Below are 14,786 nucleotides of genomic sequence, written 5' to 3'. Positions count from 1 at the left end.
TTGGAAATGCTTTTATCCTGTCAAAATTTGTCTTCACATTTGCAAAATGGTGTGTGATGCAGGCCAGTCTGTTTTGAGCACTCTGGAAGAAAGCACAGAAATAGACTCTCTGTGGAGAGGACCCTTCCCAAACTTGTTTCAGGAGCAGTATGGTGAAAGAGAGATCCTTATTCAGGAGGACTTGGCTCACCTCTGAAAAGAACAGCCTCTACAGGGACCACTGCACACCCTCCTGCACAAGGCTGTCCTGACCTGCTCTGCACACCAGGTAATTTTCTTCAGGGTTTGATAAGTTACTGTCTGAAAGAGAGACAGATCTGGACTTAAAAGGTCTAGATTTTAGGAGTTTAAAAATGATAATTAAATACCTGGTATATAGCAGAGTTTGTTCTGAATTTTGATGTCACACTTCTCAGACCTTAAGCCCACAGCTGTTACTCATCACCTGGTTACCTACAGTTAGATAAAAATGCAGTGAAATGCTATGACAAAGTGAAAAAGTAAGAAATTAGCTATACAGTAGCTGTATAGCTAATTGTGTCCTGCCCTCAGTTCCTCTTCCCTTTTCAAAATAACCTCTGGTTTTAGCAAAACACAGCCAATTCCACCACCTCTAGTGCAAGGTTTAACACTAAAGAACTGTCTGTGAGCCAGTGGTAGCATCTGCATCTCATCCTGTAGAGAGAACTCCCCCAGGAACCTGAAATCTGGATTTGACAAGTACCTTGAGTGAATCCAGATTCACTTCTGATACTCTCTGGTACTGGCAATTATTTGGTACAGATCACCAGAAATAGTTTAACAGTTTTAACATTTAATAGTTTTAACATTTCTGTTAGCAGGTAGCTGCATATCAGACTATTACAATAATAATAATAATAATAATAATAATAATAAAATAGAAGAAGAAGAAGAAGAAGAAGCAGTACAAAATGAGTCCCTGCACTGTTACAATTGTTCTTGTTTGTGTCAGCCAGCTGAGGACCTGCCATTCAGGCAGGGAATTTTCTCTAAAAAGGCTAAGTGTGATGCTCTTGGGCTGGCTGAGCTGTTTCTTGGAGATAAGGCTCTGAAAGAGTAGCTACAGCCTTCAGCATAACACAGAATATGGTGACACTTTGATGCTCAAAACATTTTGTTTTGCTCCAGGGCCACTTCTTAATGAAGCTCCAATTTCTGGTCCAAAGTTGTCCCAAAGTCTCTGCTCAAAGAAACTGCTGTCCTAAAAGCCCTGCCACATTAAATTGCTCCAAAACATGCATTTATCCCACGCTGAAAGCAGAAGCAGCTGACCTAAACCCTACTTTTTAATTATCCAGTCATAGCTCATTAAGAGTCTTGATAAGGGGTTTGGAACCATGGAGATGCCACTGAAAATAAACAACTTGTACTCTTCCTCCCCAGCTGAAGTGCTTTGAAAAGTTTCTGCTTCTGGTATGGAAAAATACAAGTAAGGTCATAATCTTCTCATACAGCTCCAGATAAACAAACTCCCACTACAACCAAATTTGACTTCTGATTTTTAAATTGCAAACCATAATGTCCTGAAAAATCCAAGTCACCATATGCAGCCTTTGGACATCTTACACAACAAGACAGGACTTCATACACATTAAACAAAAGTGTCAGGCATTACTCAGATCGTGAATGGAAAAAAAATATGAATAGAAATCACACTTTCATAAGAAAAAGGAAGTGAAACCATCATTTGATGGAAAATAGGATGTGTTAAGCCTAGCATCAGAGTTAGCTCTAGATCCATGAAGGGTACCAGTCATGACCACTGAGTCAGCTGCAATTGCTCGGGGCAGGACTGAGGTTCAAGGCAGTCAATCCAATGCACAATTCTGTTTTACAGCAAGTGCAATACATAATATGCACTAAATGAAGACACATTTTTGTCTGCAAGAGCAGTGGAAAGCTCCTCCTGGTGCTGTGGAAAGAGACAAGGAATAAATCCATATTGATTTCAGTGTAGCTTATTTTAAACCACTGAGAAATGATGCTGCTTGTTTTACTTGCTGTAATAGCACTTCAAGGAACATAAGTCACACTAAAACTGTCTTGCTCAGGATTAGTTTTCTTTCATGGAAGAAATACCCTGTGCAGTGCCAGACAGCCCTGATGGTGTTATGCCAGTGCTGCTGGAAGAATTAGCCCCATTACAATTGTCAGCTGTCTTCTGGAGAGCAGATATTTATAAACAGGTCTCTGCTGAGTGGTGACAGCTCCTTCCCCTGGCCAGGTGTGCTCCAAAGCTCAGGCTTCCAAGTCCCTTCCTGACTGGGTTGAAAGATGCTGAGGGTGATGGTGCCCTCCCTGTGTCTAATAACTGAATGTCTGAGGTTTTGAGGATATGATGAGCAATAAAAGAGATGGAAATGATGAGTTTCATCACCTTTTAAATGAAAGATAATCTTTTGCAGCAGTAGTTCAAACCACAAACTGATCAGAGGGAGTGCAGCACAGGGCAGAGGTGAGCAGAAACACCAGGGATAAACTCCCAAGCACCCAAAGAACCAAGAGCTTTTTAGCTCTTTTTCAGCCAAGCCTGCATTGTTGGGTGGTTTTGTGTACAAACACATTTGTACCCCATGAGTTCTAGGAATTCTTGTATAGGTTTCAAGGAGCTAAGGTCTAGCCCTGCATTTTTGTCTCAGTGGATGTTTGTTTATCACCCCAAGTCTTTTGTGGCTCATAAAGCTTTTTGCAGTGATCAGAAGGGAATTATTAATACTTCAGAGAAACCAGAGGCAAAGAGGGTTTAAGCAATATCTCACACAAACTGAGCAGAAGAACCCAGTGCAGAACACAGATGATGTCATTCTCCTAATTTCTCCACTCTTTAAAGATAAATAACTTCAATGATTCCTCTCAAAGGTGCTCAATTGATTTATTTCTCAATTTTTGCCCTTTTCTTCCCAGCAGATTCTGATTCCCCATCTCAAAAGGGAATTAATTTTTCCTATTTCAGGAACATTTTTGAAGTTACAGATTTAAAATATAGAAGAACAAGAAAACCCTACTTCATTCTCTAAATCTAGAATCCTATCATAAAGAATTTCAATGCCTGCAACCAAATTATGGTACTTAGCAATTCTTTAAATCACTTGGTTTTTTCCAGTTTCATCTGTGGGGAGAGCTGCTGGTTTTATTTCTCTGTCTCTGTAGATGGAGGGGAAAAATACTGATAATTTGCCTTAGGGAAAAAAAAAAAACCTATTTAGAATTCCAAATAAGTTTTGACATGGAACATCTTCACTTGAAAGAAGCAACTTAGTGCTTTACATTTCAGGAGAGCAGGCTATAAAAAAGCCAATCAGTCTGAAAATCCAAGCATAAACCAGCACCAAATGCATGAAAGATTCTCCATACAGAAGGAAGGCCAGCTGTGTACAAAAATACATATCTCTTACATTTCCTCAGCTCTCAGTCTTCCTCCTGTACTGCAACATTTTTTTTTCACTTTTAATTTCAATGAACATCTAAGAAGCACAACAGATAGGTGCCTTTCAAAACCAGCCCCTAACTTCTCTCACAAACTTTCACCCTTTTGGGAGGTTCACAACCACACAGCAGCAATGATGAGACAGCAACAAAATCTGGCTCCTGTTTTATTTAGGAGCATCTTATGGCATACCATACACTGGACTTCTAGAATTCTATCTTCAACATCACTTTTGAGAAAAGTGCTTTCATTCATTATTAACCAGCACTTAGTTAACCACTGAGTCTGGGAGCAGATACAAAAATTTCCCTCTCTCCTTCTTGGCTATTTACAGCCCTGCCTATTTCCACTTGAAGTTGTATTGGCTGCAGCTGAGATGCTCCATTCTAACCCAAAGGATGTGGGACACAGAGCAAATGCCAAGAACCAAAAAATTATAGGGAAGAACGTTCCATTATAATGGCTCAATCTTCAGTCTCTCCACTTTTAGTTGTTTCCTTTCTGTTTTTATCCTTCAGACAGCTGTCCTCAGAAAGAAAAAAAACCAACTTCTGTACTTCTGAAATATCTGGAGCAGGCACTTGCAGCTGTTACAGACAGGTGACAAGCAGAATCCTTCAAGAAGTCTTGTCTAGATGTGACAGACAAGGAATTTGTGAGACCACTTTCAGATAAGACATGTGACCCTGGCCATCATTTGGAATTAAATGTGTGCATTCCCTTACATTGTTGCAGTTTTGAGACAATAAAGGGTGTCTTTTCTTTGTAGTCAATAGACTTGGGATAAAGCTCCCTTCTCCCCAAATCTTCTGCTTCTCACCTCACTTTTGCTAAAAGCCAGGTGAAAACTCTGTGATCTGCTGCTTCTGGGATGAAGAAGCAGCAGATTTGAAGCCTTCTCTTCTTGAAGAGAAGGCTTCCAAAAGCAAAAGGCTTCCAAAACACTCATAACCAGATTATCTGTAGAACAGACACAAGAAAGCTTCAGTTGTGCTGCCAGCATGTGTGGGCAAGCAGAGCTGGGAACTGGACCTCTGTAAAAAGACAGAAAGAACATGGCCTACTGCTACACTGGAGCACTTGGAAACTTAGCCAGCACAAAGATCTGCTTTTGGCTCAGGATATGGGAAAAGCCCAGAGGAAAACAAAGCACAAACGTGTGCACCTCATGCAAATGAGAAATTGCAATGATTTGGGTGTTGAGGATGTGTTGTAAGAGGGCTGGAGGTGAGCCAGATGGGCCTGGCACACAGAATCCTGGCACAGAGCTCTGTGTATCCAAGCAAGCCAAGGCTTCTGAGCCTCAGCAAACCACGGAGCATTTTCCTCACTCTGGAAGAAATTCATCTGCCCTGAAGCCTTTGCAGAAGTGTACCCTGTGGTACAGTATCAAATGAGCTCCATCCTTCAAAGTGTCAGAGGCTGCCCTGTCAGCTGTGTCACAGAGAATCCCACCACAGCCCAAGCTCTGGGGCTTCCTCCTGTGGAGGGAGAGTGTCTGTTTGTCTGGCATTCCTCCTGTGCAGGGAGAGTGTCTGTCCAGGATTCCATCCTGTGGAGGGAGAGTGTCAGTTTGTCCAGGATTCCATCCTGTGCAGGGAGAGTGTCAGCCTGTCCAGGATTCCATCCTGTGGAGGGAGTGTCAGCCTGTCCAGGATTCCATCCTGTGCAGGGAGAGTGTCAGCCTGTCCAGGATTCCATCCTGTGCAGGGAGAGTGTCAGCCTGTCCAGGATTCCATCCTGTGCAGGGAGAGTGTCAGCCTGTCCAGGATTCCTCCTGTGGAGGGAGAGTGCCAGCCTGTCCAGGATTCCTCCTGTGGAGGGAGTGTCAGCTTGCCCGGGATTCCTGCCCCGGGAGCGCTGCTGGAATGTCGGGAAGGACTCAGCCTCAGCCTCAGCGTGGGGGAGGCGCTGCTCCAACTGAGCAATGCGAGGCGAGCAGCAGGAGCTGGATCCCAACAAATATGGGAGCTTCTGGGAGCCACAGTCAGCAACTCCAGCTGGGCCATTTGCTTAGGCTGCCTGCCAAAAGGTTTATAAAAAGAACAGTAAAGAATGTGCCATGGCTTTAAATACGAATTTCAAATACAGTGCAGCCAATATCCACATTTGTTGAGGCTTCCATCCCTCAGCTTTTCTCTAAGGCTCAGTCAGGAATGCAAGGAGTTTCTCCTGCTGATCTAATTTTATTCCCTTGCAGATATCCACCAGCAAGAAGGAATGAAACAGAGCAGGGCAGTTTCCTTATTACTTCCAGCTCTCAGAGAGGGACCCAAAAGATAATAGTGAAGCAAGCACAGCACAGCAAAGATGCTAAACCAGCCTAAAATTTGTGTGTTGCTGTACACAGCTCTTGTGATAATTTACTAATAGGTGACCCCAGCTTTTTCTCCAACTGGTGCCTGTCCTAATACCATAGACAGTTCTATGAGTTTAACTGCAACAGAACACAGTGGCAAACAGGAATGGCAGCTACACAATAAGTGAAATATGCAGGTGATTTCCCTATCAGAAAATACTACTGCAGTTTTCAAATATTTTCCAAATACTACTGCAGTTTTCACTATGAAAAATGCTGTGTTGTAAAACCTGTAGAAGAAGCTAGGAATCTCTTAGGAACCACTTTTTCCCTGTTCTGTCAGTGACAGACAGAAGAGAAGGGAAGGAGTACCCAGAAAAACTAAGCAGCTGAGAAACTGAAGTCCTAGAGTAGGGGCTGGTTTCTTTCCTTCTCTTCTTCTCAGGCTCTGTAGTCCTTCAACTAGGCACAAACCTCTGATCAACACATCCTCTGCATGGACAGGTTTTTGCAGTGCTTGGGGCTTTGTCTTTTGCATCTCTTTGGAATACTATAAAGTGGGGCTCCAGGTATGGATCTGTCTCAGGAGGAGCACTGTTTTACCACTGTGATAACAAGATAGAACCCTTGACATATGAACTGGTTCCTCAAATGCCACCAACGACTTTTTAGCAAGATGTAACTTTCCATTACCTCAGGGGTTTTCCATATTCTCTATCTGAAGCACCTTAGCATGGCTGGAGGTGGGTTTACTCAAGCTCACAGGAGAGATGGCCCTGCCTGTGCTCAACTTGTGCCAGCCACAAGGAGTGTCACCACCAAGGTTCAGCAACCTCCCAGGCACAAAAAGGAAACCAAATCATTAAAAGAGTTTTTGTCCTCAATATGACACATAGAACCTCACAGTGAGTATCAAAAGTCATCTGTTGAAAAAAGTGAGTTATATCACAGAGCATAAAACCAGCACAGCACCAGCACAGTAAACAGGTCAAGTGTGGCAGCTGAATGATTTATTTGATTCTTCAATGAGCACACACATAAGCACCCACTGCTGCTGCAGACACCTGGGTGAGATGGGGTAGTGCAGCTAGAAACAAGTCAGAACAATCACAAGCTTCTGATCTAATTAACACAACAAGCTGCCTCCTCCCTGTGACCTCACATCTGTGTGAGACACTGACAGATGAGTAAAAAATTGGAGTCTGTTGGGTTTTTTTCCTTCTTGATTTGAACACCAATCTGGAATTGCAGTGTGTGCACGAGGTACACACCACCTCATAATGCCATGATTGCTAAAAATCAAAATGCACACACACACACGCACAAACCCCTGACTAAACTGCACCACCGAAGTGAGAGTATAAAACAGTCTGACAATTGCATGCCCCCCTCTGTAGCCCAGGCTCCTCACCTGCTTTTTAAGAACCAGGAGGTGCATTTTCAGCTAACAGGATGGGTTTGTAATTAGAGGGCTCAGAGCTCCACAGGATCCTTCTTGCAGCAGGCAGGTCTCATGCTCAGCACTTGTCTGAGGGCTGTACTTGGGAAGCTGGAGGCAGTCCTGCAAGACACTGAACATCTGCACACATTTATGGCACAAAGTCTCCTTCAATCTCAAGATGTTGCTGCTTTACAGAAATGCTAGAAAAGGTCAAAGTCAGGAAATAACAGTTTAACAACAAGCAAGGAAACAGAGGGCCAAAATCTTCTCCTACCCATAGGTCACCAAGACTCATCCCCAGAGAAATCCAAAAGTATTCAAATTCCTCATGGGACATTCTGTCATCCTAAGGCTTGTGACAGTGCTCCTAAGAAGAGTTCATGACCATGCTGTGAGGCAGCCAGCAAAAGGACTGTTTCAACACACAGAGAAAAGAATAAATAAATCAAGACAGCCCGAATTTTTTCTAAACTCAGTGTTTTATTGCTCTGTGATTATTAGTTATACTTTGACACATTGCACTTCAGAATAGATTAGCACCTACTACATAATTAAAAAACTTAGTATCTTACAACTCATATAATTGGCACGATAGAGAAAACCCAGAGATCTGTCATTTTAACCCAAGACTAAAAGAGATAAAATGTTTACATCCTTTACTGTTGGCAGGTGAGCTTTCATTGTGGAAGGCCCTTAAAAATAGTGAACAGAAACGAAGAACCTAAATGCCCTCCAAAAATATATAAAAACAGTATCAGATAAATCACTCCCTTCTTTACACCAGTCTTTTTGCTTTGGTACTTTTAGTACCCAAGTGCACAGTTATTCCCTCATCTCTTTCAAGGAAAAAAAAGGCAACATGATCAAAACTATGCTGACTACTTTGGGTGAAAAGAGGAGAGACTCCCACACACCATTCTCAGCACCCACACAAACAGCATTTTCATCAAAAGTGGCATTGTCTCGGGATTTAACACATCCCAAGAGGTTTATAAATAATAAATTTGGGGGTTTTTAAAAAGGGAAGAATTATTTGAATAAATAAATGACAGCTCTAATAGCTGCATTGGCTTTGGTGACCAGTTATCTATATGCAGCATAAGTTATCTTCATAAGGCAAGTGGTGAGCTAGCAGAAGTGAAGTCCCTGAGGATCAGCATCTCCACGTTCAACTTATTTGTTTCACAACGTGTGTAGACAGCCTGGAAAACAATCAGTCCCAAGGCATCTGCTTTTTAATCTCCCAGCACAGCTGCAGACTACACAATGAATTATTTCTGTACCTTTTCTGCAGGCAGGAATACATAAATAACGCCGAATACTTAGGAGGAGGAGGAGGAGGCAGGGAATTAGTTCTGCTAAACCTGGGCCAAGTGCTCCACCTTGTGTTCGTGCTCACAACACAGCTCAGAGCGAAGCTCCCGATGCCTGCTCCACCCCTGCAGGTCCTGCGGTGTAGTTTCTGATTCCCTCTGCCTGGGAAGAGGTGTTGTCCATGGTGCCGTAGGACTGCTGCTCCGTGGGGGCCAGCACCGTCCTTTCGGTGGGGTGGGGACGCAGAACCTGGGGCACGTACATCTGAAATCACAAGTGAGGGCTTTTAGTGGTCTCTCAAAGCACAGGGCTTTGAGATGGGACAACTGGAGGCAGTCCTGCAAGACACTGAACATGTGCACACATTTATGGCACAAAATCTCCCTCAATCTCAAGGTGTTGCTGCTTTACAGACGTGCTAGAAAAGGTCAAAGTCAGGAAATAACAGTTTAACGACAAGCAAGGAAACAGAGGACCAAAATCTTCTCCTGCCCAGAAGAATTTCCCCCTTGTCACTCTTCTCTTCATCCTTTTCCCATTCTTCACCTCAACACCTCAGGCCTTTTGCACCCTGCTGGAGGCTTCCTGGTGCAATACTCCCCTGCACCTCTTGACTGTGGCACCAGGGCCTTTCCTCCTACCTCAGTCCTATGTCCTTCTCAGTGACATGGCAAGCAAGACCTGCTACATGTCACAACATTCAGAATCACAGCAGTGGCAACTGACTGCATTTGGCAGCTGTCCAGATGTGAGGCTCTGTCTGGAGCAGGGCACAGAACACAGCACACAGAGCTGCTGGAAGCACTGTGTCTCAGCTGCTCCTAAAACCAAAGGTACTTCTGGAACACCACCTGGGAGCACCATCTCTGGTCTCACATGCACGTGGCAAATCCCACAATCCATGTAGATAACGTGCTCCACAAGCTCTTTGGTAAGCAGGGTGAGAAATTAGGTTTTTCTAGGAAAAGTAAGGGAATATTAATAACTCTTAGGTTCTTACTGAAGATGTTGGGACTGTTGGTACATCTGTGTCTTTTCCTCTTTCACCTTGTGTGTCTTCAATCTGTAACCATCAATAGGTGGGGAAAGAGAGAGAGACAACATCAAACTGGTGAGTGAAAACAATACACACAGATCATGAGCATCCAAAACCTGCACAGACAGATCTCAGTGCAGTTCTGGCACTCTCTCCACCCATCCTTCTACACAGACTCATAGAAAGGTTTGACTTAGAAGGGACCTTAAAGATCATCAAGCTCCAAGCCCCTGCCATGGGCAGGGACACCTTCCACTAGACCAGGTTGCTCCAAGTTCCATCCACCCTGGCCTTGAACACTTTCAGGGATGGGCACCCACAATATCCCTGAGCAACCTGTGCTAGTTCTTCAGCAACATCACAGCAAAGAATTTCTTACTATACCTAATCTAAACCTACTGTCAGTTTAAAGCCATTCCCCCTTGTCCTCTCACTACATGTTCTTGTAAAAAGTTTCCCTCCACCTTTTTTTGTAGGCTGCCTGGAAGGGAAGCCTTTTTTTGGAAGGTTGCAATTAGGTCAGCTCAGGCTGAACACCCCCAGTTCTCCCAGCCTGGCCTCATAGCAGAGGTGCTCCATCCCTCTGATCATCTTGGTTGTATTCTCTGGATTTGCTCCAATAGGTCCCTGTCCTTCCTTGTGCTGGAACCCCAGAGCTGGATGCAGCCCTGCAGAGGGGCAGAATCCCCTCCCTCAACCTGCTGGCCACACTGCTGGGGATGCAGCCCAGGATACTTTTTCCATACTGCTCTTTCCTCTCAAATTCAGTTCCTGCAGACACAGAGACTTTCCACTCTGCCAAGCAGCCCACCTGTACTACAGGCTCTCAGCAGGAAGGAAGGGAAAACCCACCAGGAACAGCTGGTGCTCCATCAAGCACACAGGTAGGTGCTGAAAGGACAGGTATCCATCACTTACCCTATAATTCAGTGGACTCAGGTACTTGAAACAGCCAAAACAAGTGTAAGCCAAGCAAATAACAATGGTGATGTTGACAACCAGCAAGGTAAACATTGTTGTAGGTGCTTTAAAACCTAGAAAAATATCCAAAGAATACAATAAAGAAAACACATAGCAGAAAAATCCAACAAAACCAAAAGAAGCCTTTATTTATCCTCCTCATTTTCAGAAGCTTCATGGATTTTTTTTCTTAGAGGAATGGGCAGCCCACTGCCAGCTACAAACAAGAGAATGTCATTATACACTAAGTTCTCCCACTTTTCCTAGGGGCCAAGAAATGTTGCTGTAATACCTAAATGATAGACAAGACTCAGAGTAATTCTTCTCCTCCCTCATTCATCCATTCTGGACCCACTTCTTAAGTATTTTCATTAATGATCTGTGAAATAGAATATTAATTGCATAGATTAATTATGATGATGGCACCAAATTGGATGTTTTGCCATCAGCTCAAAGGGATGGAGGTGGGGCAAGAGAAGAATCAAAGTGGTCTTGGTACATAAAACCATCCCACTTGCTTTAAAAGATCAAAACAAAGAAAAACAGCAGCAAGATAAAACTTGTAGATAAAACTTGTATGTAGAAAACAGGAAATAAGTACAATTTGGAAGGAAAAATAAATGTAGATATGAGGGATAACAATAGCACTGCAGCATACAACTGCTGGAAAGCAGTCAATAGTGGGATGGTATCAAAGAACATGGGAAGAGAGGAAAATGAAAAAAAACCACAAGTGGCACCTATACCAAATAATTCAGTGGTGGATAGCCTTGTCTACTATAAAATATGAGCAGAACTGGAAGAATCCAAGGGAAAAGATCAAGAGAAAGAACAGTAAATATGAACTAGGCTGATAGGTAACTTTTAATTCAGAGAAAGTGCAATAAACTATAGGAAAGGACATGGGTGCCTAGCATGGAGAAAGTATTAAAGATTACAGTGACTTCTTATTTTCCAGATCCACTAGGGAAATATTCTAATGAAATTAATCTCATTTTGCAGTAAAGATGACTTGAATAGAATATTAATAAAAAGTAAACATAACTGCAAGCCCTAACTGTTTCCAAGCTTCTTCAGACAAAAGAGGCAACACTAACTCTCAGACATTTTTGTGGTAACCCCAGCATATGCAGTGGCATAGAACAGACAAGTTTTCCACTTTAGCAGGTTATAGAAGCCCTGCACAGGTCTGTTCACAAGGGGAAAACCACCACACACATGCAAAAAACAGAACCAAAAAAGCCCTACAAACACATCATTGTTCAAACCAAAAAAAGGAAGTGAAAAAACCTCCCTAGGGGTATTGTGGAATGTCCTTCAGGGGAGGTTGTTTTTATAAGCACAGGTTACATGAGTGTTTATCAGGTGGTGAGGGTGTGTCTACACCAAAGGCAATGTATGGTGCAAACCACAAGGCAAGCAGCAGAGATTAAGGAAGGAAAAGTCTCCCACATCAGTTTTCCCTGCACCGTGTCCTCAGAACTCCTGCCTGCCAATGGCTCTGGAGAACATGGGATTCAAGTGACTGTGCCAGGAGATGGGGCTTGAACTGCAGAAATGACCTCACCTCCTCTGTGGTGAGAGGCCCAGTGGTGTAGGATGGGTGGATGAGGGTGGATGAGGATGGATGGATGGATGGATGGATGGATGGATGGATGGATGGATGGATGGATGGATGGATGGATGGTATAAAAGCTGAGAAAGAATAGAGGCACTGAGAAGGAAAAACTGAGTACAGCCTCTCACCTTCTGTGTGCAGTCAGGTGGTTTTTGATCCTGGCTGAGAGCTGGGGGAGAGGTTTTTCCAGCATTACATTAATATATGAGGAGTGAGAAACCAGAGTATTGTCATTGGACTCTGCAACCAGACAAACACCCATACCAAGCCAACCACACAAGTCAATGACCAAGCAAACAAGCTTTACACCATAAACTGATCTATTTTGCAGATAAGGAAGCAGAGCTCTCTTATCCTTCCTTCTTTTTGGCACAAGAAGCAGCAGTGAAATCAATGGCAATGAAATCAAAGTATCTAATTTCTACCTCTCAGACTGCCCTGTGCACTGACAAACCACTGAACAACATCCTGTAAACAGGATCCTCCACATTGACCAAGCCAAACATGGTAATCCAGCCTGTGTTTTCCATTATTAAGGTCCCTGACAAATGATGGTTTTACCATGCAGAACTAGAAAACATTATAATAAAGATTTAATTTTTACTTCACCAGGATTTCCTTCCTAACAATTAAAGAGGTGCATCAGATGCTGAGTGCTTGGAGTTGATTTTTCTAAAGCATGCTCTAGAAATTCTCCTGGTAATTTAGAAGACCAGATTTATTGGTCTTCCTGGTTGCAAAAGCAGCTCTCAAAACAAGGGAAAAAACAAGCTCTCAAACATACAAGTAATGCAGGAACATCTATCAAATCCAAGGACAGCCTGAAGCAATAGTTCCAAGTGCCTCTTGCATGCACAGGGAGCTTTACCTCTCCCTAAAGTTGAATGACAGCCTGCCAACAACACCTTTCTGACTTCTGGTCAGAAACTGCTGCTCAGAAATGCTAAAAAACACAATGCAGATGTAAGCATCTGTCATGAGTCAGCTATCAGGAGCTTCCTTCTAAAGAAGGGGAACCCAAGCCTTCCAGCATCACTGACATTCCCATTCCATGCCAAATGCTTTCTCCTGTATCATGGATAAAAACCCATAAGATGTTGCCCACCTTTTTCTGACATCAAAGCTGCTGGTACAGCACAGCCAATACAATCAATGCCAAGTGTTTGCAAAACACAGAATGTCTGTATTTTAAAGATAAATTACATACAAAACATGTGGTTTTAAACCCTCATGTGGGGAAGAGAGTCACCATCTCACTGCAGTCTTCCATGTAAAATTTGATGGATGATGTAGAACACACAAGGACTAGCATTAGCCAACATTTTAGCATTTTTTCCTAAGAGATGGCTGTACAAGCAAGGCAGCAGCCAATTCAGCCAGGCAAATTAAACTTATGCCCAGGCTGCACAAATGCAGGTAGTGAAGCCAGTGATCATCTCACTATAAAGAGCTAATTCTGAGTAGATTTTTGTTCTATGTAATGATTTTTACTGTCTGTCACATCACAGCCCAACTGGGCAATTCCAGGTGTACTGATTTAAGGACTACATGAGCTCTTGTGAAATGAAGGAACACAGAGTCTCATGCTAACAGTTTAATATATCAGCCATCTCCATCAAAGGCTCTTGTGCAAATCTTGTGTAGTTCACAGAAAACCATCATGACTCCCCCTTTAGGGAAGGAAATAGAAAAGTCCACAAAGCTTATGAAAGCTTTATGAGAGCTCACATCTAATTCAGGGATGCTGGCAAGATAGCTGGGAGCAGCTTCCAGATGGAAACAGGTCATACTCACCTGTCATAGACATATTTTCAGAAAAAGGATCTTTTCTTCTGAGAAGCTGGGAAGCTTCAGCTTCTCCATGTTTTGCTGCTTTGGAATGTGATTTGGAGAATTGTTTACCCAGCATGTGAATTGTTTTTACTTGATGACCAATGACAGCCAGCTGTGAGCAGTCACAAGATTTTATTATTCATTCCTTTCTTTTCTAGCCTTCTGATGTCTCCTTTCTCTTTCTTTAGTATAGTTTTAGTATATCATTTTCTTTTAATATAATATATATCATAAAATAATAAATCAGCCTTCTGAAACACGGAGTCAAGATTCTCATCTCTTCCCTCATCCTGGGGACCCTCCAACACCACCACACTTACCCAGCCTCACAAATGAGTAAAAATAGAGCCAGAAAAGGCAGAGGATGGGAGCTGCCAGGGCCTGATTGACAGCTGCAAAGTGCATCTTCTTCTCCAGCTTGGCAGGGAGATAGGCATAGTAGAGGTTGTGACGGTCCACCATGTGCTTCAGGAGGATGTAGATCAAACCTGGCAGGGGAAACAGCAGAGCCAAGCAGAGGCTGTTGGAGGTTTGATAAAAAGCAGCAGCTCTGTGAAGGGATCTGCACTAACCAAGGGAGTGGATGCAGCCCAGACACGAGAGGGCTACAACTGTAAGACAGCACCTGCTCCTAAAGCTTAGCAGCTGAGCTTGTTGCATCTCCATCCCTCCCCTCTCCACACACTTCTCTGTCTCTGTGGTGCCTCTTGTGCTCCCAGGGAGAGCCCAGAGCTCCTTCCAGGTGCTGGCACATGAGGCCAAGCCAGTAGGGAAGACTTCCCAGCTCCCCTTGCACTGTTGCTGGTAAGGAAGGCATGACAGTGGCTTAACACCTCC

At 43.4% G+C, this 14,786-nt stretch overlaps 1 protein-coding gene across 1 annotated transcript in view; it reads right to left on the bottom strand.

Annotated features, from left to right (window-relative positions):
• Positions 1-7,581: 7,581 nt before the first annotated feature.
• The window catches only part of TMEM63A (transmembrane protein 63A), a 31,168-nt gene continuing 23,963 nt past the window's right edge, over positions 7,582-14,786 (bottom strand). The window contains exons 21-24 of the mRNA XM_036381132.2: positions 14,270-14,437; positions 10,457-10,572; positions 9,503-9,565; positions 7,582-8,766 (exon numbers count right to left, since the gene is read on the bottom strand). Of these exons, the coding sequence (XP_036237025.1) occupies positions 8,596-8,766; positions 9,503-9,565; positions 10,457-10,572; positions 14,270-14,437 (518 nt within the window). The 3' untranslated portion in view covers positions 7,582-8,595. The remainder of the gene's footprint in view (positions 8,767-9,502; positions 9,566-10,456; positions 10,573-14,269; positions 14,438-14,786) is intronic.

Source organism: Molothrus ater, chromosome 3, assembly GCF_012460135.2.
Source record: "Molothrus ater isolate BHLD 08-10-18 breed brown headed cowbird chromosome 3, BPBGC_Mater_1.1, whole genome shotgun sequence".
NCBI classification, from domain to species: domain Eukaryota; kingdom Metazoa; phylum Chordata; class Aves; order Passeriformes; family Icteridae; genus Molothrus; species Molothrus ater.
Note: the sequence above shows the minus strand (reverse complement) of the source record. Positions and strands in the feature narration are given on the sequence as shown.